Source organism: Megascapheus bottae, chromosome 1 (genome assembly GCF_031878675.1).
Source record: "Megascapheus bottae isolate mThoBot1 chromosome 1, mThoBot2.hap1, whole genome shotgun sequence".
NCBI classification, from domain to species: Eukaryota; Metazoa; Chordata; class Mammalia; order Rodentia; family Geomyidae; genus Megascapheus; species Megascapheus bottae.
The window spans coordinates 39051705-39073939 of NC_143509.1; the positions used below are offsets into that span (position 1 = coordinate 39051705).

Genomic DNA, 22235 nt, shown 5'->3' on the forward strand with positions numbered 1-22235 from the left:
GCAAGTGTGGCTGTGCTCCAGGGTGTGTGGACGCCGCTTTGTTGCCTGAGGGGGTGGTGGTGAAGTTGAGGGGTTCGTGGGCCAGCGCTTCTCCGTCCTGAGGCCGCCGCCACTGCAGTCACTTCGCCCCGCACAGCCCTCAGCCTCGGGGTCGTCCCGACAGCAGCCATGAGCGGCGGCGTGTACGGGGGAGGTGAGTGAGAGCGCGCGTTTTCCGTGCCGGGGCTGGTAACCGCCGCCTTGCCCGCCCTCGCCGCGGGCCCTCCGGTGCTCCTGCACCCCGCTTCCCCGCCCTCGCCGGGGGCCCTCCAGTGCCCCTGGCCCCCGCTCTCCCTGCTCTCACCGCGGGCCCTCCAGTGCCTTCTTCCCCACCCTCCCCCCGCCTTCGCCGCGGATACGCCGACACCCCCTGTACCCCACTTTCCCCGCCCGGCCACGCCACGGACTCTTCCGATGCCCCCTGTACCTCTCAGCCTCGCCGCGGACCTTCTGGTGCCCCTGCACCCCGCACCCGGTGTCCCGCGTAGGAGCGCCCGGATCAGGAGGCGAGCTCAGCCCCCTCCGTCCTTTCTGTTTTCACCCCTCGAGGAGTAGAGACTTGGGGTCTGAGGGCGCCCCGGGTGAATGACCGCGAGCCTCGGGGCGGAGAGGCCTGGCAGAACATGTTTAAACTTGAGAGGGGGGGGGTCCCAGCAACTACCACGCGTGGACGAGTCGCGCGGGGTGGCACTGTGTGCAGGATGCGGCCTCCGACCGTCCGCGTCCGCGCTGCCAAATTCCTTCTAGAAAGCTACTCATGGGCTGAACGGCTTGTGCTGTGTTTTGGAACACAAGTAATTTAAGGATGCCATCGAAGTTTACCTAAGTTCTGTGGCTGCCTTGGACAGTTGCGATGTCGTTGAGAGATTCCCACCGGTGTTAAACTTGCACAAGGCAGCCTCGGGTGGTAATGTCAGCCTCATTGTGTATTGTGTAGCATTTTGGCCTCTCGACTAATTTCCCGGACTTTTTCCCACCTGTGTAATGACATGGGCTGGTCATGTTAAAGGATAGGACTCCACCGTGATGTAAATTGTATCCAGTCGTCCACCTCCTTCCTGTGTTCGACCCCACTCTTCATCCCTTCAAGGGAGCTGACCAGCCAGCTGAGGCAGCATCACCACTAGAGTCATTAAAAATGCAGAATCTCAAGTGAGATCCTGAATATACTGTATTAGAGCCTCCATTTAAAAGTCTCCGGATGATGGGATACAAGGATGTGCTGTTGTTGCTGTTGCTAGTAGAGATGTTTTTGAAGAGGATAGCGTTTTACATGTAAGGGATAGTACCAGGTTTTCAAAGTTCCTAGGTTTTTGTTTTGAACTCAGGGTCTTGAACTCAGGACCTCAGGGTCTTGAACTCAGGACCTCACGCTGCCACTTAGCTTTTTTGGACTCTGTATAACTTGAGCCCCAACTCCATTTGATACATTTTGCTGATTAGTGGCAAGAGTCATCTACCTTCCGCCTGGATTCGTTTCCTATCGGAATCGGCAGATCTCAACCTCCGGAGTAGTTTTGGCTCCTGTTTGTTCTTAAAGGTGTGGGTGCCGTGCGCGCCTGCACGGGTCGTGGGGTTTGAACTCGAGGCCTTGGCTCTCTCTTGAGGTCTTTTCGCTCATAGCTAGAGCGCTAACACTTGAGCCGGTTCTTCCAGCTTTTTGGTGGTTAGTTCGACTTTCTTGGGGGTTGTTCTTGGTTCTTAGCTTTTGATGTGAAATTGAAGTCTCATCTGAGTTGGGATAGTTGACTTTCACTCCCTCCTGCCTGTTAGTCTTTTTTTTTTTTTTTTTTTGGTAGGTCATGGGGTCTGAACTGTGTCCCTGAGCTCTTCAGCTAAACGCTTTCACCTGACCCCTGAACCACAGTCCCACTTTCCATTTTCTAGAGATTAATTAGAGTTAAGATCTCATGTCCTGTCCAGGAGTTTGGCATAGTGGTAGAGTATTTGCCTAGCATGCACGAAGACCTGGATTTGATTCCTTGATATCACATACATAGAAAAAGCTGGAAGTGGTGCTGTCGCTCAAGTAGTAGAGCCTTGAGAAAGCCCAGGGACAGAGCTCAAGCCCGGGCTGGCTTTGAGCCAGGATCCTCAGATCTCAGCCTCCTGAGTAGCTAGGATTACAGGCATGGGCCACCGTTCCTGAATTTTGGTAAGTCTTTGGTAAGTGGTTTTATAGTGTGAATAGTTTATAGCTTTTGTCAAGGAAGGCTATTAGAGCTTGATTTACCTCTGCACTATCTTGAATATTGACAGAAAAAAGTGGGTCTGTGTACTTGTGTATTGTAGAACTTTCTTATTTTTGTGTTTGAACTCAGGGCATGGGTACTATCTCCCCCACCTTTAAAAATATATATGCATTTTTATGGAACTCTGGGCCTAAGTGCTGTCCACTGAGCTCTCCAGCTCAAGGCTACCGCCCTAACCCTGAGTCACAGCACCACTTCTGGTTTTCTACTGGTTAATTGGAGATGAGTCTCTGGGTCTTTAGTGCCTGGGCTGACTGGCTTTGAACTGCGATCCTCAGACCTCAGCCTCCTGAGTAGCTAGTATTACAGGTGTAAACCACCGTGCCCAGCTAAAAATATTTATTTACTGTAGTAAAAGTAGGATTGTCATTCAGCAAAGCAGTTTATGAATACCATGTATGTGGATCATGTCACACTTTTCAACATTCTCATCCATCCTTCAACCTACCCCCTTAGGCTTTTGCTCAAGGCTAGTGCTTTACCACTTGAGCCACATCTCTACTTCTGTCTGGCTTTTTTCTGGTTACTTGGAGAGAAAGAGGCTCATGGACATTAATGCCCCAAGATGGCTTCAAACTGTGATCCTCAGATCTCTTATGTGTATGTTGGTCCTGAGGCTTGAACTTAGAGCCTGGATGCTGTCCCTGAGCTCCTTAGAAGATCAAGGTTAGCACTCTACCACTTGAGCCACAGTTTCACTTTTTGGTGGTTAATTTGGAGAGAGAAATCTCAGTGGATTTTCATGCCTGGGCTGGCTTTGAACCTCCATCTTCATATCTTTGCATTTTTAGTAGCTAGAATTATAGTTGTGAGCCACCAGTACCCAGCTGGATCTCACTCTTTTGAATTATAGGCTGGCGTGAGTCACCTGCACCTGGCTTCATAGAGCTTGTTGACACCGCTGTGGCTTTCTGTTGTACTGATCCAGGGAGCTGGAGACTGTACATTAATCTGTATAGAACATTGTTTAGTGTAGTAAAAATACTAATAGCTGTTATTTATTGAGGTCATACTGTAGCTGCTGTAGCTCAAGCACCATTCTTGTCACTTTACATGCATTGAATTTAATTCATGCATTGATTTTTTAAAAATCTGCAGTAACTATGTGGTGGTGGTGGCATATGAAGTATAGGGGGAAAAAAGAAACTAGGACGTTAGCCCAAACTTGGCAGGCAGCTGCTTAGAGGGGTATAGCATCACAGTGGATGTGCCAGTATGGAGTTGGGGGCAGGCTTACATAGTGTTACTGGGGAAGTTTTTGATTGGTTGTATCTTTTTATTTTGTGCTAGTCCTAGGCTACAATTTAGGGTCTACATTCTGTCCCTGAACTTTTTTTTGTCAAGGCTAGCATTGAGCCACAACTCTACTTTTGGCTTTCTAACAATAAATAAATTAATAAAATTTAAAGTTGTTTATTGGCTGGCTGTAGTGGGAGCAGTGTCTCATCTGATAAGTGTTTTGAGCTGAATAGTGACATCGAGATGTCCAGGCCCTCACATTTGTTCTGGAAGAGGACTGTGGAGCAGTCTGTGGAGACATGAGCAGGTCCAAATGAATGTCAGAATAGAACTGTATGAAAAACTGTTCCATAGGATAAGGTATGACATAGTATCTCTGTAACATTATGTGTGGGTAGGAAGAACATTAATATAGCAAGATCCAGTGGTGAAAAGAAATAAAATAGACACTCAATATCCCAAGAAACAGAAAAGCCAGGATTCGAGCTAGGGGATCTAAAACACCTATTTCAAGTGACAGTTTTTTTCTTCTTTCTTCTTCTTCTTTTTTTAATAGAGTAGGGACTATGAAATACTTTTTGTTTTTTAAATAAAGTAGGGACTATGAAATACAACTTTTGAAATTCTTGTCCCTGTGCTTGTAATTTTGAGGCCCATTTACAAATACATGAGTTGGATAACCCTCTTCTGCCTTTGCTGAGTCTTGAACTCTCTGGGCCTTCCACTGTCACCCAGCATGACTGGCATTGTACTAGCTGAGCCATGCTTCCAGTTCTGAGCTTTTTTGTTTTTAAGAGGTTGTAAATGCCCATACAAGGAGGAATATCTGGTTTTGTTTTTGTTTTCTGCAGCTTTAGAAATCCTATGGTAGAAAGACTAGACTGCAGGTCCTATCTAACTGCATGGTAGATGAGCATGGGCCTTAGCTTTAGGTAGCCACACTTAAGGAGCCTCCCTTTTTTTCCCCCTACAACCTCTTGGTTTTAGTTACTTTTAGGAGGATCGACACAGGTGACTCCATTTTGAATCCTGATAACATCCCCTCTTGACTGAGAAATTTTCTTCTAAACTGTCCCTGGATGGCCCTCCTCCAATCTAGCACGTCTTTCAAAGTGAGATTCCTGGATTGGAGGAGAATGTCAGGTTAGGTAGGAGTGTCAATAAGATCCTTCTTAAGCAATAGAGTAGTTTACAAGGAATTGTCTTTAAGTTAGGTTTACCTGAAGTCCATTAAGTTTTTGTCAGAATTAAGAATACATACACACAAGCCTGTAAAGGGCTAACATTGTTAGGCTGAAGGTTGGTGGCAGCAATTTAAGTTCTCTTCCCAAACTAAGGAGTGCTTGTTTTAATTTGTAATAGCCTGCGGAGTGAAAAGGGACAGATCAGAGACTTGAGAATTGGTCTGTGATACACATAGGGTTAATCAAAATGTTAAAAAGCTAATCAGCTCATTTTCCTTTGCTATACTTTAATCATTCAGTTAAATGCAATGGTAAAAGCAAATGCAATTTATGTTTTAATTACCATCGGTTTCACACAAATAAATTGAGCCATAGGATGTTAGAGAAGAGTTAATTATTTCGGGAAATATAACAAATCAAGCTAGAAATGAAGGTAAGGCTGGATGTTGGTGGCTCACACCTGTAAAACTAGCAGCTCAGGAGGCTGAGATCTGAGGATTGTGATTCAAAGCCAATCTGGGCAGAAAAGTCTCATGAGACTGTTATCTCCAATAATTCACTCAAAAACCAGAAGTGGAGCTGTGGCTTAAAGTGGTAGAGCACTAATATTGAGCAGAAGAGCTCAAGGACAATGCCTGTAACCTGAAAGTTCAACCCCATGACCAACAAAAGAAAAAAATAAGGGGAGGGTAATGGGTACCAAGACATGTGAAAGGGTATCAATGTATGTGAATTAATGCACCTTCTATCTGGCAAATATCATGTAACCCTTTTACTAATTACAATAAAAATAAATAAATTTAAAAAGAAAAGAAAAAGAAAAAATAAAGTGTTTTTTTTTTGTTGTTGTTGTTTGTTTGTTTGTTTTGCCAGTCCTGGAGCTTGAATTCAGGACCTGGACACTGTCCTTGAGTTTTTTCAAGGTTAGTGCTCTACCACTTGAGCACCATTTCCAGCTTTATCTGTGTATATACCTCGGAATGAAACCCAGGACTTCATGCATGCTAGGCAAGCACTCTACCACTAAGCCACACTCCTAGCCCCAGAAAGCATTCTTCAAAGGTACAAACTGTGAATATTTACAAAGCAGTGATTGTTTTACATTTGTATTTTTGAAATACTTTAACCATATTAAGAAAGGTATATGGAAGTTGGTATGTGGTACAAATAAATAGGTATTATATTTTTATGAAATTTGCCTCAGATGTTTTAAAAACTAAATACTATTGATGTAGATTACTCCCCTGTCTACTTCCTTAGCAATAACCATCAAACTAAGGTTATCATATGACATTTCACCATCCCATGCATGAAGACAAGGGTTCAACTCCTCAGTACCACATACATAGAAAAAGCCAGAAGTGATGCTGTGGCTCAAATGTTAGAGCTCAAGCCTTAAGAAAGCCCAAGGACAGTGCTCAGGCCCTGAGTTCAAGCCCCAGGACTGGCCAAAAAAAAGAAAAAAAATATGTAATTTTTTTGCATCTGCTAGTAAAAGTGATAAATCACTCTACCACTAGGCCAAATTCCCGGTCCCAAGAATTATATTCTTGACTGCACTCAGTCATATCAGTTACAAATTTTTGCCTATTAATGATCTTAATAGACTATTGTTTTTAATTGAAAAAAATTGAAACATAAGCACCTGAAAAAACAAATTGCTTTGTTTTAGGCTTACTGTTTTGGATGAAGTTGTTTTTTTAATATATATGTGTGTATATATAGACACGTTTCTCTGAATTTGACTGAAAAAAGAGGTCAATTTTCTTCCTCAGCCTTAGTCTTTTATCTCCTAGTCATCCCTGAAATGTACAAAACTTCATTTTAATGATATTTTCTTGGCCAATACAAGTAGAGTTTAAGCACTTAACTTCACAGGATACTATTTTTCTTGATAGTGCAAGCCCTTATAAGACTGCATATGTGGGCTCTCTTGGGATCTGGATTAGCTTGGATTTATCCAGTAGTAGAGCAACCATACTTCTTGCTTTGTGTCTATTGTCCTGGTATAGTTACAAATAGAGCCTTGTTTTACATTCAGAAGCACCTCTATGTAGATAATCACTCGGGTTGATGGAATAGGAGACAGTTGATATATGTATTAAATGCCTGGTCATTCTTCCTTGTGTCAGTCATGGCAGATTACATCCCTCTCAGCTGACAGTCACATCTCCTGTAAGATAGCCTTCCTGCCCCACAAACTTCCTCTTCAGGTTCTTGTAACAGTCCCTTCTCTTCATTTTTTCAGTTCCAAGATTAGCAATGAATTCATGTTACTGTTAGTCACAGGATGCTGTTCTATTATACCTTGCCTATATATATATCTGTAAATAATCCTCTTAGAAAAAGTGTACCATTTCTTTCCTGGTGAATGTCTATTGATACACAATGTGTGATTTGTTATATTTTAAATAAATGAATATTTACAACCTAGTTAACTAGGTTTAGTAATGAAATAGCAGTTTTTATAGAGTTGCCGCACATATTTTGAACACATGGAATGTGTCTTTAATTTCTATAAAATATTTAGAAGTTGTTGATATTTTCAGATGAAGTTGGAGCCCTTGTTTTTGACATTGGATCTTACACTGTGAGAGCTGGTTATGCTGGTGAGGACTGCCCCAAGGTATGTGCAATGTTAAAGTTAGTATGTAAGAGCTATTAGTGAATAGTAAATTACGCAGAAATTTTGTTTCAAAACAAATATGATTATATATGACTATAGATATTGGGAGAGGGGGATGGATACCTAAGTTGGTGAAACTTAATATCATATTTTTGACTCTTACAGGTAGATTTCCCCACAGCCATTGGTATGGTTGTGGAAAGAGATGATGGAAGCACACTGATGGAAATAGATGGTGATAAAGGCAAACAAGGCGGTCCCACCTATTACATAGATACAAATGCTCTGCGTGTTCCCAGAGAGAATATGGAGGCGATTTCACCACTGAAAAATGGAATGGGTATGTTTTTCCCATGGATTTGCTCAAAATGCAGAGAATGACTGGTACATTTTAGGTATAAAGCAGTGGTTTTTTACAAGTAGACATCAGCTCTTTAAAAAATCCCACAAGGTGATATATTCTAGGCACTGAGAATACAAAGATGCATGAAAACTACTCCCTTTCCTTAAACTCACAGTGAGGTAGAGAGATAGATTCATGTATGTCAGTGTCATACACTGGGAGGTAAATGCTGTATAGGAATGTTCAAAAAGAAATGAGGGGAAAAATTTATTTTTATCACTGGGTGAATGGTGTTTTTCACAAAGAAGGTAACTTGTGCTGAATCTTGATCAATGAGTAAGGATTAACCTGGTTTTCCAGGTTGGGTAGAGGTACCAGCATGTTTGAAGGAATGGAATTGTAAAAGAAACCAAAGCATGTTTTGAAATAATGTGGCTACAACAGTATGTGTTAGCATCAGCAGCAGGAAAGATATTTGGAGAACAATCAGTAAAAGGCTGGAAACCATCACAGGAACACATTAAGCTGATTATTGAAGGGTAATCCAAAGGAATTTAAGCAGCAGTGTGATATGTTCATAACTGCCAGCCTAAAACATTTCTGTTAATAGCAGTGTATAGATTGGATTGGAGGGGAATGCTAGAGATGAAAAGATAAATGAGAGGTTAGAGTCCAGGTGAGAAACAGAGGGTTGAAACTATTACACCAATGCTGGACATCCTGAAGTGGTTTTCAGAATATTTGAAGAGCAAATGATACTATGTAATTGAAGGGGTAAAAATAGGAGAGGGGCTGAAAAAATTTCCTGAGTTTTTGGTTGAAGTGATTAAATAAAAGGTACCATGTACCGAAATAGGAATGAAAAGTAGTGGAGAACATGTTATAAATCTTAAAAGGCAATTTCAGTTGTAGGGAAATTGATTAGCAGGAATCAGCATAGAGATGGATTCAAAGCTAGATTTATTACACTGAAAAATGCAAAAGGAAATCAACCAAAAGCAACAGGATGGAGTGTGAGCTAAGTTTTCTCTGTGTGGAGTCACACAGTACTTAATCCCCTGGCAGCAAAATGTAAATGGTGTTTGTTATCTACCAAAGAATCTCATTAGAGAGACTCAGTATATAAGCATTTATTCGGGACTGGTCATGAAGATACCACCTCTACCTGGCATGTACTGAATATTTAAATGCCATCAAGAAAAACAGGCAGTCAGCATAATTTATGTTTTTTCCTACAGTTAATTATCATTTGGGGAAAATTTTATCAATGTAAGGAATTACAATATTTATTAAGTTCCCAAGCATCAGCTAAGGGTCAGGTTTACTAAGTTAGCTCTTTCATGCACAGCAAGTAAATAAATTCATTGAGTACAAAGTGTTTAAGACATTGACTAAACAGGTCAACAAAATTAGAAGAAATTTCAAAGATATAGCTCAATATATTACCCAGAAAGAGTTTGGAATATTAGAAAAGGATTAAGTGTGGGGTTCCTGGTGAAAACGTGTTTTGTATTTAACTAATAGAGAAAAAGAGATACCTATGCAGGAGAATGAAAGGGAACAATTAGAGATTTAGAATATTGAAAAGAAAGCCGAGAGAAGAAAGTTTTTGGAAGCATGAAAGTTCATTGGCTATCATTCTCAGCTTTGATACTGAAATCTACAGTAAGAGGAGAGGTTAATGAATTCCATTGACAGTTCTTTCCTCCTGCACACACCATTTTTCTTTTCCTTTTTTTTTGGTATGGGACTTGAACTCTGGGCCTGGGTGCTGTCCCTGAGCTCTTCAGCTCAAAACTAGTGCTCTATCACTTGGAGCCACTCTGCCACTTCCAGTTTTCTGGTGGTTAATTGAAGGTAAGAGTTTCACAGACTTTCATGCCCAGGCTGGCTTTGAACCATGATCCTCAGATCTCAGCCTCCTGAGTAGCTAGGATTATAGGTATGAGCCACCAGTGCCAGGCTCTCTGTTTTTTTGTTTTGTTTTTATTTTTAATTTTTAGTTTTTGCCAGTACTGGGGCTTGAACTCAGAGGATGGTCCTTGAACTTTCTCAAGGCTAGTGCTCTGCCTCTTGAGCCATAGCACCATTTCTGGCTTTTTCTGTATACATGGTACTGAGGAATTGAACCCAGGGCTTTGTGCATGCTAACCAACCTCTCTACCACTGTGCCACACCCCTTGCCCTCCAATTCCGCTGGGCCAGTGGACATATATTATGTAAATCACTGCCAGTCTTTCTTTGAGGGAGATAGAAAAAACTAGCCAATAATGCCACACAATTTAGCGAAGTCAAGATTGAGAATGTCTTTTAATCTTCCTTTTCCGAATAGATTATAAGCTTATTTGGGGGTATCAGATCTTGATCATGTAACTATTTTGCATTTCCTCTTGTACTCTTATACTGAGCTTCTTACAAGAGTTTATTGAATAATACCTAGTTGGTAATTCAGGTAGATACCCTGCTTATATTTGGGACACATATGGGGGCTGGAAAAACCAAAAAGAGGTTCTATATTTAGAAAATAAAGGTGACTCTTATGTAAAATAATGTATTATGAATCAGATCTGTAAAATAAGTGGGTTATGTATGCTACAGTATTTGTAAATTATAAAAACAATCCCTTAATTTTTCAAAAAGATACTATATTCATCTCTAGTATTATCTTTCATTTTAGTTGAAGATTGGGATAGTTTCCAGGCTATTTTGGATCATACCTATAAAATGCATGTCAAATCAGAAGCCAGCCTGCATCCTGTTCTTATGTCTGAGGCACCGGTGAGACAAAAGACTTTCTTTTCCAAGTTTCTGTAGCTATATTTGTTTTTTTCCTTTAGATTTCTACACAGTTGAAAAGTAATTTTTTCTTTAGAGATAGGAAGGAATAATTTTAAATACTGTTATAACGTATTAGTTCAATAATTAATATATTCAGAAAAGAACAAAATCCCATTGGGTTCTGATGGATGGTTATTTTACTTATATTTCCCTCGGAGATTTAACTTTTTTCCCCCCCAGTCCTGGGGCTTAAACTCAGGGCCTAGTCCTTGAGCTTTCTCAAGACTAATGCTCAATTACTTGGGTCACAGCACCACTTCTAACTTTTTCTATGTATGTGGCTCTGAGGAATCAAACCTAGGGCTTTACGCATGTTAGGTAAGCACTCTACCACTATGCCACACTCCCAGCTCCAGCTTTTTTATTTCACTTTTTTTTTTTTTTTTTTTTTTTTTTTTTTGCCAGTCTTGGGCTTGAGCTCAGGGCCTGAGCACTGTCCTTGGACTTTCTCAAGGCTAGAGCTCTACCACTTGAGCCTCAGCACCACTTCTGGCTTTTTTCTATGTATGTGGTACTGAGGAATCGAACCCGGGTCTTCATGCATGCTAGGCAAGCACTTTAACCACTAGGCCAAACTCCCGGCCCTATTTCACTTTTTTTTTCTTTGCCAGTCCTAGGGCTTGAACTCAAGGCCTGAGCTTGGGCCTGTCCTTGGGCCTTCTCAAGGCTAGATCTCTACCACTTAAGCCATAGCACCATTTCCTCTTTTTTTTTTTTTACTTTTTTGCTTTGGTTTATGAATCATCTCTGTTCCTCAAGGAGATATTCTCTGTTTTATACTTGGATCTCTTGAGAATTTATATATGAATTTTTGCAAACTGAAATCTACAGATGGTTATAAATAATCAGTAGTTTTACTATTTCTGTTATCTAGCTTATTTTATGAATACCAACTATAAGTGGGAAAATTTGATGTTTTAAAAATTCATATTTAGAGCTGGGCTCATGCATGTAATCCTAGCTACTCAGGAGGCTGAGATCTGAAAATTGCAGTTCAAAGCCAGCCCTGGGAGAAAAGGCTGTGAGACTCTTAATCTCAAATGAAGTGCTCAGAAAATTCTGGAAGCAGCATTGTGACTCAAGTGGTAGAGCCACAGAGAACATATAAAAGCTCAGGAAGAGCACCCAGATCAGGAGTTCAAGTCCCAGGACTGGCAAAAAATAAAAAAATAAAAAAATCGTAGTTACTAGATTTTAGATTTAAAATACTTAAGTTCTAGGAAGGTAGGTTAATGGTAAAGTGCTTGCCTACCACGCAGTGAAGCCTTTCTCAGTACCATCACATAAACAGAAAAAGCTGGAAGTGGTGCCATGGCTTAAGTGGTTGAGTGCTATCCTTGAGCAAAAAGAAGCTCAGGGACAATGCCCAGGCCCTGAGTTCAAGCCCCAGGACTGACACAACACACACACACACACACACACACACACACACACAAAACCAAAACTGACTTTTTTTTTTCTTTTTGCTGATCCTGGGGTTTGAATTTAGGGCCTGAGCACTGTCCTTGGGCTTTTCCAAGATTAGTGTTGTACCATTTGAGCCATAGCTCCACTTCAACTTTTTCTAATGGAAGCTCCTTGGCCCCCAAAACCAAAGCTTTTTTTTTTTTTTTTGCCAGTTGTAGGGCTTGAACTCAGGGCCTGAGCACTCTCCTTGGACTTTTCTCCAGGCTAGAGCTCTACCACTTGAACCATAGTATCACTTCTAGCTTTTTTCTATGTATGTGGTACTGAGGAATTGAACCCAGATTTCGTGCACGCTGGGCAAGCACTCTACCACTAGGCCAAACTCCAAGTCCCCCAAACCAAAACTTTTAAAGAATCTTCTCTGCACTTTGCAAACTCTACTTTCTATAATTCACAGCACCTGACACATTAATTAGTAAAACTTAATATATGATGTGTTTACTAGACACAATTATAAAAATAAATTCTTATTTTTAATGTTTTATGTTGTTGCTGATATGCTTCTATAAGTCATTTTATACTCAAATAGTAATTTGCATTTTTTCCCTCCATTCTCAAGTGGAATACGAGAGCAAAGAGAGAGAAACTGACTGAGTTAATGTTTGAACACTACAACATCCCTGCATTCTTCCTCTGTAAAACTGCAGTGTTGACAGCGTATCCTTATAAGAACAATGCTTGACTTTGCCCTGAAAGTATATATGAGTTTTACTAAATATACCTATGACATAAATATTCGCCAATTCTTGCTTGTTTAAAAGTTGTTTTTTTTCTCTTTCTTTGTTTTTTGCTGTTCATCTTTTGCTATTTCTTGTTGAACTCATAGATTAGAAGATGTAAGAGAGCAGAACTAACCCTGTTTTGTTTTAGTATGTGTAAGGAAAAGGTGGTGAATAGACAGCAGGGTTTTCACCAACTAATGAATTCAGGGTACTATTTTCTCCTTCCCTCTCAATATAATAGAAATTGAAATCTAAATTCATGTAAGATTAACCCAGTCTTAATTTGTTTATTGTAAACACATTAAGGGAGAGATAGATGTATATATCCCGAACTCTAAAATATTTGTGATACAAACTCTTGTTGAAAAAAAGAGAAGAGAGAGAGGAGGAGGGAACAAGAGGGGATAGAAAGAGAAAACCAAAAAACAACTATGCCAGGTCATAAAGAAGTATATGATTAATTTGGGTTATATTTTGCTTAATAATTGTAGTAATTCAGAGGAAGAATACAGTAGCCTGAAAAATAGAGAAAACTTTATTTGCCATTGGTGAGTTTTATTTTTTTAACTTCTTATTATAGAAAATTTTGAACATAATAGAATATAGAATGTTATTTGCCATTGGGGAGTTTTATTTTTTTTAACTTCTTACTATAGAAAATTTTGAACATAATAGAATATAGAATGTTATGATAAACACCTGGTATTTATTAACCCAGCTTCAACAATTTTCTGCACATACTTGTACATAGTTACATTGTGTTATTCAGTTTTCAGACTGGTCAAACTACTTGAATTTCCTGACTTAACTCCTCTTCTCTTGTCCTTTTACCTCAGCTCTAGAATATTCTGGGATTTTCCATTTATATCTTAACCAAACTGATCTCTTCCACGCCTCCTCTTTTTCTCCTCTCCTCTTAGTCTGCTTACTTCCCTTTCTCCTTTCCTGCTCCCTTTCATGTTATTAAGCAACAGAAATCAGTAGGCACATAATACTTAGAAATATTTGACAAGCAAGTAATTGATTGTACTCTACATTGTTTTAGGATGCTCTCGTGATACATGTCTTTTACAGCCCAGAGCTGTGGAAGATAGAATCAGCCTATATTTACCAGCTGTTGAATTCATCTGGCATAGTTACTCTGTCCCATTAAGTAGCAGATGGGAATCTCTGCTTGCCTAGTAGCCTAACCACTGAGGTATTGGTTCTGTATGTTGTGAATGTGGTTGTAATCCTAGCTCACATGTCACAGTTCTTCGTACTATTACTGATAAACTTCATATCTCAACTTATTGTAAATTCTTGATGAATTCTGGAGATTGTGTGTGTGTGTGTGTGAGATTAAGGTTTACCAAGTCAATTAAAGGGTTTTCTTCTGAAATATTATGAGCCTGACCTTAAGATCAATTTTTTTTTTTTAAAGGAACATCATTCCTTTTTTTCCCTTAATGCTTTAAACCAGATTTGCTAACGGTCGTTCTACTGGGCTGATTTTGGACAGTGGAGCCACACACACCACTGCAATTCCCGTCCATGATGGTTATGTCCTTCAGCAAGGTAACTGTGTGGCCAGGGTTGATTGAAATGATTCCAGATATCACAAGGACACTTAGAATGAAGTAAGAATGAACTGGACTGTTGGAGTCAAACAGTTCACAAGATGTTTTTTAAAGAAGAGTTCTTTTTAATTCATATATTTAAAAGTGATGAGTGGCTTTTTATGCTTTGAAGGATAATTTGATTATTATTATTTTTTGTTGGCCATGGGGCTTGAACCTTGTGCCTGTGCACTGTCCCTGAGCTCTTCAGCTCAAGGCTACCACCCTACCCACAGCTTGAGCCACAGCACGACTTCCAATTTTCTGGTGATTAATTGGCGATGAAAGTGGGGAGGGGGAAGTGAGGGAAGGATTGGGAGTTTGGCCTTGTGGTAGAGTGCTTGCCTATTATGCATGAAGACCTGGGTTTGATTCCTTGGTACCACCTATATAGAAAAAGCTGGAAGTGGTGCTGTGACTCAAGTGGCAGACGGACCACTAGCCTTGAGAAAGTCCAAGGACAGTGCCCAGGCCCAAGTTCAAGCCCCAGGTCTGTCAAAAAAAAAAAAAAAAAAGGAAAAAAGAAAGTCTCACTGACTTTTTAGTGACTGGGCTGGCTTTGAACTGTGATCCTCAGATCTCAGCTTCCTGAGTAGCTAGGATTACCACCGTGCTTGGCTCCAGCTGATAAATTCATGAAGGAACTATTCATACATACATAAATTTACTAAGGAAATTTGTTCCAAAAAGTGTAGATATTCTGTACTTATATCTTCCTTAATGTGATTCGCACAGGCATTGTGAAATCACCCCTTGCTGGAGATTTCATTACTATGCAATGCAGAGAACTCTTCCAAGAAATGAATATAGAATTGATTCCTCCATATATGATTGCATCAAAAGTAAGCACTGATTGAATTTCATTTGTGAAATTTATTCCAAACTCCCCATGTTGGAACTCTTTAACTTAGCACATGTTCTTGCTACTATTCAGGAAGCTGTTCGTGAAGGATCTCCAGCAAATTGGAAAAGAAAAGAGAAGTTGCCACAGGTTACCAGGTCTTGGCACAATTACATGTGCAATGTAAGTAGGATGTATGTCCTACAATAGAATATGAGCACATATTTTCCAACTCTGTATTGACATTTTACAAACAAAATTAGTAGATTTGGGTGGAGCAAGGAAGGACACTTTTCACATTTACATATCTCTATACACTACTACATACTCATTGAGTTACTATGGTAAGACCTAACAGGAATTTTGAGTTTAGAGTAGAGCCAAGCATTATGCTATTTTGTACTCCACCAGTCCCCTTTTTTGTTAATGCCTAATGAAACTAGTTTTTGTATAGTCCTACTCTTATGACTTAGTTACTTTCTCTTTCCCAGCATTAGTCATTTGTATTGTATGTGATTGCTCATAGCAAAGAGCAATCAATTTTACTAAAAATCTATTCTGAATATATACCATGTGACACACATTAGCTTTTTCTCATTGGAAAAGATTAGTAAAACAAACTCATTTCATCAATTTCTAACAGTACAAGAATATGAGTTCTAATTTACAAGAGGGTTTATATTCTAACATTTTTTGCACGTAGAGTTTATGTATCTAATTTAGAACATGGAACAATTGTAAGGATAATTAATAATTTTGCCCGCATATTAGACAAATTTTTTCTACATCAGTGCAGAGGCCATATATATATATATATATATATATATACATATACATAGATACACACACACACACACACACATATAGGAAAATTATTTTAACTCTTTTTTTGTGTGTGTGTGTGTGGGGGGGACGAGTCATGGGACCTGAACTCTCTGCCTGAGGGACATCCCTGAGCTCTTCAGCTTAAGGCTACCACCCTACCCTTGAGCCACAGCCCCACTTCCTGTTTTTTAGTGATTAATTGAAGATAAAAGTCATGTTCTGTTCTTTAGTTCTGGGGCTGGCTTTGAACCGGGATCCTCGGATCTTAGCTTCCTGAATAGCTAGGATTATAGGCATGAGCCAGTGTCCAGCTTAACTGTTTTGTATATGTATAGTTATTACAAATTAGATGTCATGTTTTTGCACATGTTATACTCTCAGAATGTAAACTTGCTTCTAAAGGTAAGCTTATTTTTAAAGAAAAATGATATGTCAAGCGCAGTGGTTCATGACTGTAATCGTGGCTACTCAGGAGGCTGAGATCTGACGATTGTGGTCAAAGCCAGCCCAAGCGCTGAAAATGTCCATGAGGCTCTTATCTCCAATTAACCACCAGAAAACTGGAAATGGCACTGTGGCTCAAGGGGTAGGGCGGGGGCCTTGAGCTGAAGAGCTCAGGGACAAAGCCCAGGTCCAGAGTTCAAGACTCACAACCAATAACAACAACAATAGAAATGATGTTCTAAAACCATCTAATTACTCAGGACTGTGGTAGTAATTTCTAATTTGAATCTCTGTCATTGTTTCATAGATGTTATTGTTGAGTTATAATCTTGAAGAAATGTGATTTTTACTCAAAATAATATTTTAAATATCTAACTGTACATTATACACATATTAACCTTGTTAAACTTTTTTGTTTTTAATCCAGTGTGTCATCCAGGATTTCCAAGCTTCAGTACTTCAAGTGTCAGACTCAACTTATGATGAACAGTACGTTTTCTTACTTAAACTGTATTCCATAAGCAAGGGTCTTTATGTTTCAAAAAAAAATCATAGTATAGCTGGGCGTTGGTAGCTCGCACCTATAATCCTACCTACTCAGGAGGCTTGGATCTGAGGATCATGGTTTAAAGCCAGCCCAGGCACAAAAGCTGTGATACTCTTCTCCAATGAACCACCAGGGAAAACTGAAGTGGGAAAACTGAAGTGGAACGTGCACGCACCGCGGCTCAAGTGACAGCGTGCACTATCCTTGAACTGAAGAGCTCAGGGATAGCCCCCAGGCCCAGAGTTCAAGCCCCACAACCCACAGGAAAAAAAAATCAGTTTGTTTAGCCTTCAGATACAAAATTGTGCTAAGATAAACTGAAAAATATTGTCATTCCTAGTGCTGGTGGCTCATGCTTACAATATTAGCTACTCGGGAGGCTGAAATCTGAGCATCCTGTTGTTTTTTAGGCTGGAAAATCTGTGATATTTTTATCTTTAATTAACCAGTCAAATTTCAGGAGTAGATCTGTGGCTTAAGTGGTAGAGTGCTGGCCTTGAGCACCGTCCCCTTACCTCCCCCTCCAAAAAAAGTCACTACTAATTGGCTACAAATTGATAGGTCCATATTACCTTAAAGAAGATTGTTTTGGTTAAATGTGTGTAACTGTGTGTATGGAACGCTGTAATTCTGGTAACACTGGGGAATAGCAGATAATACCATGCAATTCTATTTGTTTTCAGGGTAGCAGCACAAATGCCAACTGTTCATTATGAATTCCCCAATGGTTACAACTGTGATTTTGGTGCAGAACGACTAAAAATTCCTGAAGGATTATTTGATCCTTCCAACGTAAAGGTCTGAAAGCTTATTTTATAATTATCTGAGTTTTTCCTATATATGTAGTGTGTTTGTGTGATTATGAAGCCTCAGTTTCAGGAGGTATATTCTACTATATAAAATTCTTTAATGTGGATGCTTTCTTTTGTTTTAGGGGCTATCAGGAAATACAATGTTGGGAGTCAGTCATGTTGTCACCACAAGTGTTGGAATGTGTGACATTGATATCAGACCAGTAAGTGTTAGTCTTCTGTTAAATGTTTCTCCTAAGTGAAATCCTCCATATTAGGTTAGGTTGCCAGCTTGTGAGACTGACTTTAAAGTCCATTTATAACAGGCATAAAACAAGGAAATACGTGGAAAGGAACAACACAAAAATATAGACCTGTTGTATTCATTTTATTTATTTACTTTTTTGTGGTTATGGGGCTTGAACTCTGGGCCTGGGCGCTGTCCCTGAGCCCTACCCCTGGAGCCACAGCACCACCTCCATTTTCTAGTGATTAATTGGAGATAAAGAATCTCAAGTTCTTTAGTGCCTGGGCTGGCTTTGAACCTTGATCCTTAAATCTCAGCCTCCTGAGTAGCTAGGATTATAGGAGTGAGCCACCACACCCAGCTTACCTTTCATGTTCATTATGGTAACTACTGGTCACATGAGGCTGGTGATTTTTTTTTTTTTGCTAGGCCTGGGCACTGTCCTTGAGCTTCTTTTTGCTCAAGGCTAGCACTCCACCACCGAGCCCCAGTGCCACTTCTGGCTTTTTCTGTGTGTATGGTACTAAGGAATTGAACTCAGGGCTTCATGTATGCTAGGGAGACACTCTTACCACTAAGTCACAATACCAGCCCACATGTGGCTATTTAAGTTAAATATTAAGAAGTACAGTTCTTAGTTGTACTAGTCTTGTTATAAATGTGCCTATATGGCTATTGTATTAAGCAGCACAGATATTTGGAACATTTCCATTTTCCCAGAAATTTCCTAAATTGTGGCAAATCAAAATATGAATGATTGGTAATTTTTGTATTATCGATAATTCTTTCTTTTTTTTTCTTCTATTTTTTTGTGGATCATGGGGCTTGAACTCTGGGCGCTGTCCCTGAGCTCTTCAGCTCAAGGCTACTGCTCTACCCCTTGAGCTGCTGCCCCACTTCCCCTTTTCTAGTAGTTAAGTGGAGATAAGAGTCTCATAGTCTTTGGTGTCTTTAGTGCCTGGGCTGCAATCCTCACATCTCAGCCTCTTGTGTAGCTAGGATTATAGGCGTGAACCACCGTGTCTGGCTATTATTGGTAATTCTTACAGCCCAGCTTCACTTCTAGGAATTAAAAGTGTATAATTTAGTTGGGCACTGGTGGCTCATGCCTGTAATATCTAACTACTCCGGAGGCTGTGTTAGGAGGATAGAAGTTCAAAGCCAGCCTGGGAAAAGAGCCCATGGACAGTGCTCAAGCCCCAAATTCAAGCCTCAGAGTTGGCATACACACACGTGCGCATATGCAAGTACATACATACACACAAAAATGTATAACTTAAATAATATAACTTAAGATTCCAAATAGGAATTTGTTTTTATTTAAGATAACCCAGGTACATATTTGAAAAACCTACCTTGTGGGTCAGACATACTTCTACATAAAGAAAAATGGCAGCCAGTTGAATGGGAATATTTTCAGTGTTTCATTGCCTGGCATAGCCATAAAATAATCTCACTAATTTTAAATATAATTTTCAGATATCATATCTTGTAAGACAAAATTATCGTAATGTGCTTCTAATATTTGCAGCTATCTGCCAAAAAACCCCTAAGAATTATAGGATAATTAGGTTAACTTAATAATTCCTTTTTTTTTTGGTCAAGGGGCTTGAACTTTGGGCCTGGGCACTGAGCTCCTCAGCTCAAGGCTGCTGCCCTACTGAATTGGAGATGAGTCTCAGGTTCTTTAGTGCTCAGGCTGGCTTTGAACCTCAATCCTCATATCTCAGCCTCCTGAGTAGCTTAGCTAGGATTACAGGCGTGAGCCAGCAAGCCTGGCAACTTGCAACTTAGTAGTTCTTAAATCTAGTTGCACATGAGTTTTTAATAAAATCCTGATTGGCTCCCATCCCCAGAAATTCTAATTAATCATCCATAGGTACTGATGGTGTTAAAGCTCCCTGGATGAGTTTGCAATGCTGCTAGAACTGGTTCGATTTACTAGTTCTGTGTAGAAATTAAAATTTTTCACAAAAAGAAAGGAAAATTGGGCCGGGAGTTTGCGTAGTGGTAGAGTGTTTGCCTAGCATACGTGAAGACCGGGGTTGATTCCTTGGTATCACATACGTAGGAAAAAGCCAGAACTGGTGCTGAGGCTCCAGTAGTAGAGCTCTAGCCTTGAGAAACTCTAAGGACAGTGCTCAAGCCCAGGACTGGCACAAATAAATAAACAAACAAACAAATAAATAAATAAATGGGAAGGATGTAAACATAAACATGTTGACAAAGATTCTTGATGTGTAGCACAGACTAACCTGGAACTCCGCTTCCTCCCGCCTCTTCCCCCTCCTCTCCCAGTGCTGATGCACACAGTGTGAACACATAGCTGTATTTAAAGCTGTTGGGAAATTAGAGAAAAACTGTAGCATCAAAAAATCCTACAACTGTCCCATCCATCTGGAAGTAACCTGTATTTCTTGTTTTTATTTTAGGGTCTCTATGGCAGTGTGATTGTAGCAGGTGGCAACACGTTGATACAGAGTTTTACTGATAGGTTGAATAGAGAGCTTTCTCAGAAAACTCCCCCAGTAAGTGTTTTGTGTTCCATCATATGTATCCTAAATGATAGTGTAATTTTACATGCAAGGATTCATTTTTCAGTAGATAGTCCTGTAGTCTAGGTCTGGTATTAAAGCTAATATCCTTATTAGTCAAAATTTCCTAGGTAGTCTCTAAAGATTCCTTTTATGTCAATCTTATTTTGATCATTTAATACTTCAGTCTATAAGGTACTAGGGAAACAAATTAGTTTTTGCCCACCAAGGGCTTATGGTACTAGGAAAGTTCAATATGCTAGTCACCAGTGTTTTATGAGAAACAAATAGCAAAGTTTCATAAAGAAGCTGTTTGAGGAAGTGGAACTGTGGCTCAAGTGGTAGAGTGCTAACTTTGAGCTGAAGAGCTCAGGAACAGCGCCCAGGCCCAGAGTTCAAGTCCCATGACCAACCAAAAAGAAGGAAAAAAAAAAGTCTGATAGTCCTAAGCTTAGTTTGGTAAAGCACTAGTCTTCAGCTGAATAACTCAGGGACAGCACCCACGCCAAGTTTAAGGGCCATGACCAACAAAAAGAAAAAAGGGAAGGTGTTTGAACAAAAGTTCAAGTACTTGCTGACCTTGAAATGGCTGATAGGTCCTGAGTCACAAGGACTAGAAGAAAACAAGGAAGGCCAGATAGAACGATTGTATTTCATGCTCAAGGAAATGAAATGATATATAAAGCACTTAGTACAGTATCTTATATATCTTATTTATTTTTTTTGAAGAATGTAAGTTGTAAGTCCTGTCATAGTTTTCTATATTTACATGTTTATTAAAAGCTGAAATCAGGGTATCATTAAAAACCTGTTCATGAAATTATCTACTCATGATAGGCTAATACTAGTATATTAGCCTTACAATTTGAATTACAGAAAAACAAGTTGTCAAAATTTAATTTCCTAAGTTGATTCAATTTTAATTACACTGCTTCTTTCCTTCAGAGTATGCGGTTGAAACTGATTGCAAATAACACAACAGTGGAACGAAGGTTTAGTTCATGGATTGGTGGCTCCATTCTAGCTTCTTTGGTTAGTAGAAAAGCTATTTTACAAAAGTACTCTTAATTCACATAAATATATCATTGGAAATACTGTATTCAGTAAAAATAATTCTATATGGTGTATCCTTGCATTTTCTAACTATCAAGTAAATGGAGTGACTGAAACATTGGTTTTAGCTGGGTGCTAGTGGCTTATGCCTATAAGCCTAGCTATTCAGAATTAGGCTTAGATCTGAGGAGTGTGTTTTGAGGCAAGCCTGGGCTGCAAAGTCCATGAGACTTTTATCTCCAATTAACTATCAAAAAAGCTGGAAGTTGAACAGTAGCTCAAATGGTAGAGTAGCCACAGTGCCCATGCCTTGAGTTGAAATCCCTGGACTGGCACCATTTATGTAACAAAATGCCTTAAAATAGTGGACATTTGTCAGCTTCCCTCTGAGATATAGAAATACTAATGTGCCTCTTAGAATGCTACTATCAGGCTTAATCTGCAGTGCATTTAAAATTAAGCCATCCCGTCTTGAAGTTCTAGTAGTTGCCTGGTTTATTGGTAGATAAATAAAATCTTTTTATTTCATGGATCCTGGATATGGAACGTTGTTGCCCCTTAATCTCAAGAGATGAAATAAATTCCACTCAGGCCCTCCAGCAATTTCTGTTCTTACTGTAGGTTAGCACCAGTCCATCACAGCTA

The 22235-nt window shown here is 39.7% G+C and overlaps 1 protein-coding gene across 1 annotated transcript in view; it reads left to right on the forward strand.

Annotated features, from left to right (window-relative positions):
• The window catches only part of Actl6a (actin like 6A), a 26491-nt gene continuing 4256 nt past the window's right edge, over nt 1-22235 (forward strand). The window contains exons 1-13 of the mRNA XM_090342465.1: nt 1-193; nt 7264-7340; nt 7506-7680; nt 10361-10461; nt 12548-12645; nt 14173-14267; nt 15044-15150; nt 15243-15332; nt 16846-16907; nt 17649-17763; nt 17900-17980; nt 20436-20531; nt 21483-21569. Coding sequence (XP_090198591.1) covers nt 169-193; nt 7264-7340; nt 7506-7680; nt 10361-10461; nt 12548-12645; nt 14173-14267; nt 15044-15150; nt 15243-15332; nt 16846-16907; nt 17649-17763; nt 17900-17980; nt 20436-20531; nt 21483-21569 — 1209 coding nt within the window. The 5' untranslated portion in view covers nt 1-168. The remainder of the gene's footprint in view (nt 194-7263; nt 7341-7505; nt 7681-10360; nt 10462-12547; nt 12646-14172; nt 14268-15043; nt 15151-15242; nt 15333-16845; nt 16908-17648; nt 17764-17899; nt 17981-20435; nt 20532-21482; nt 21570-22235) is intronic.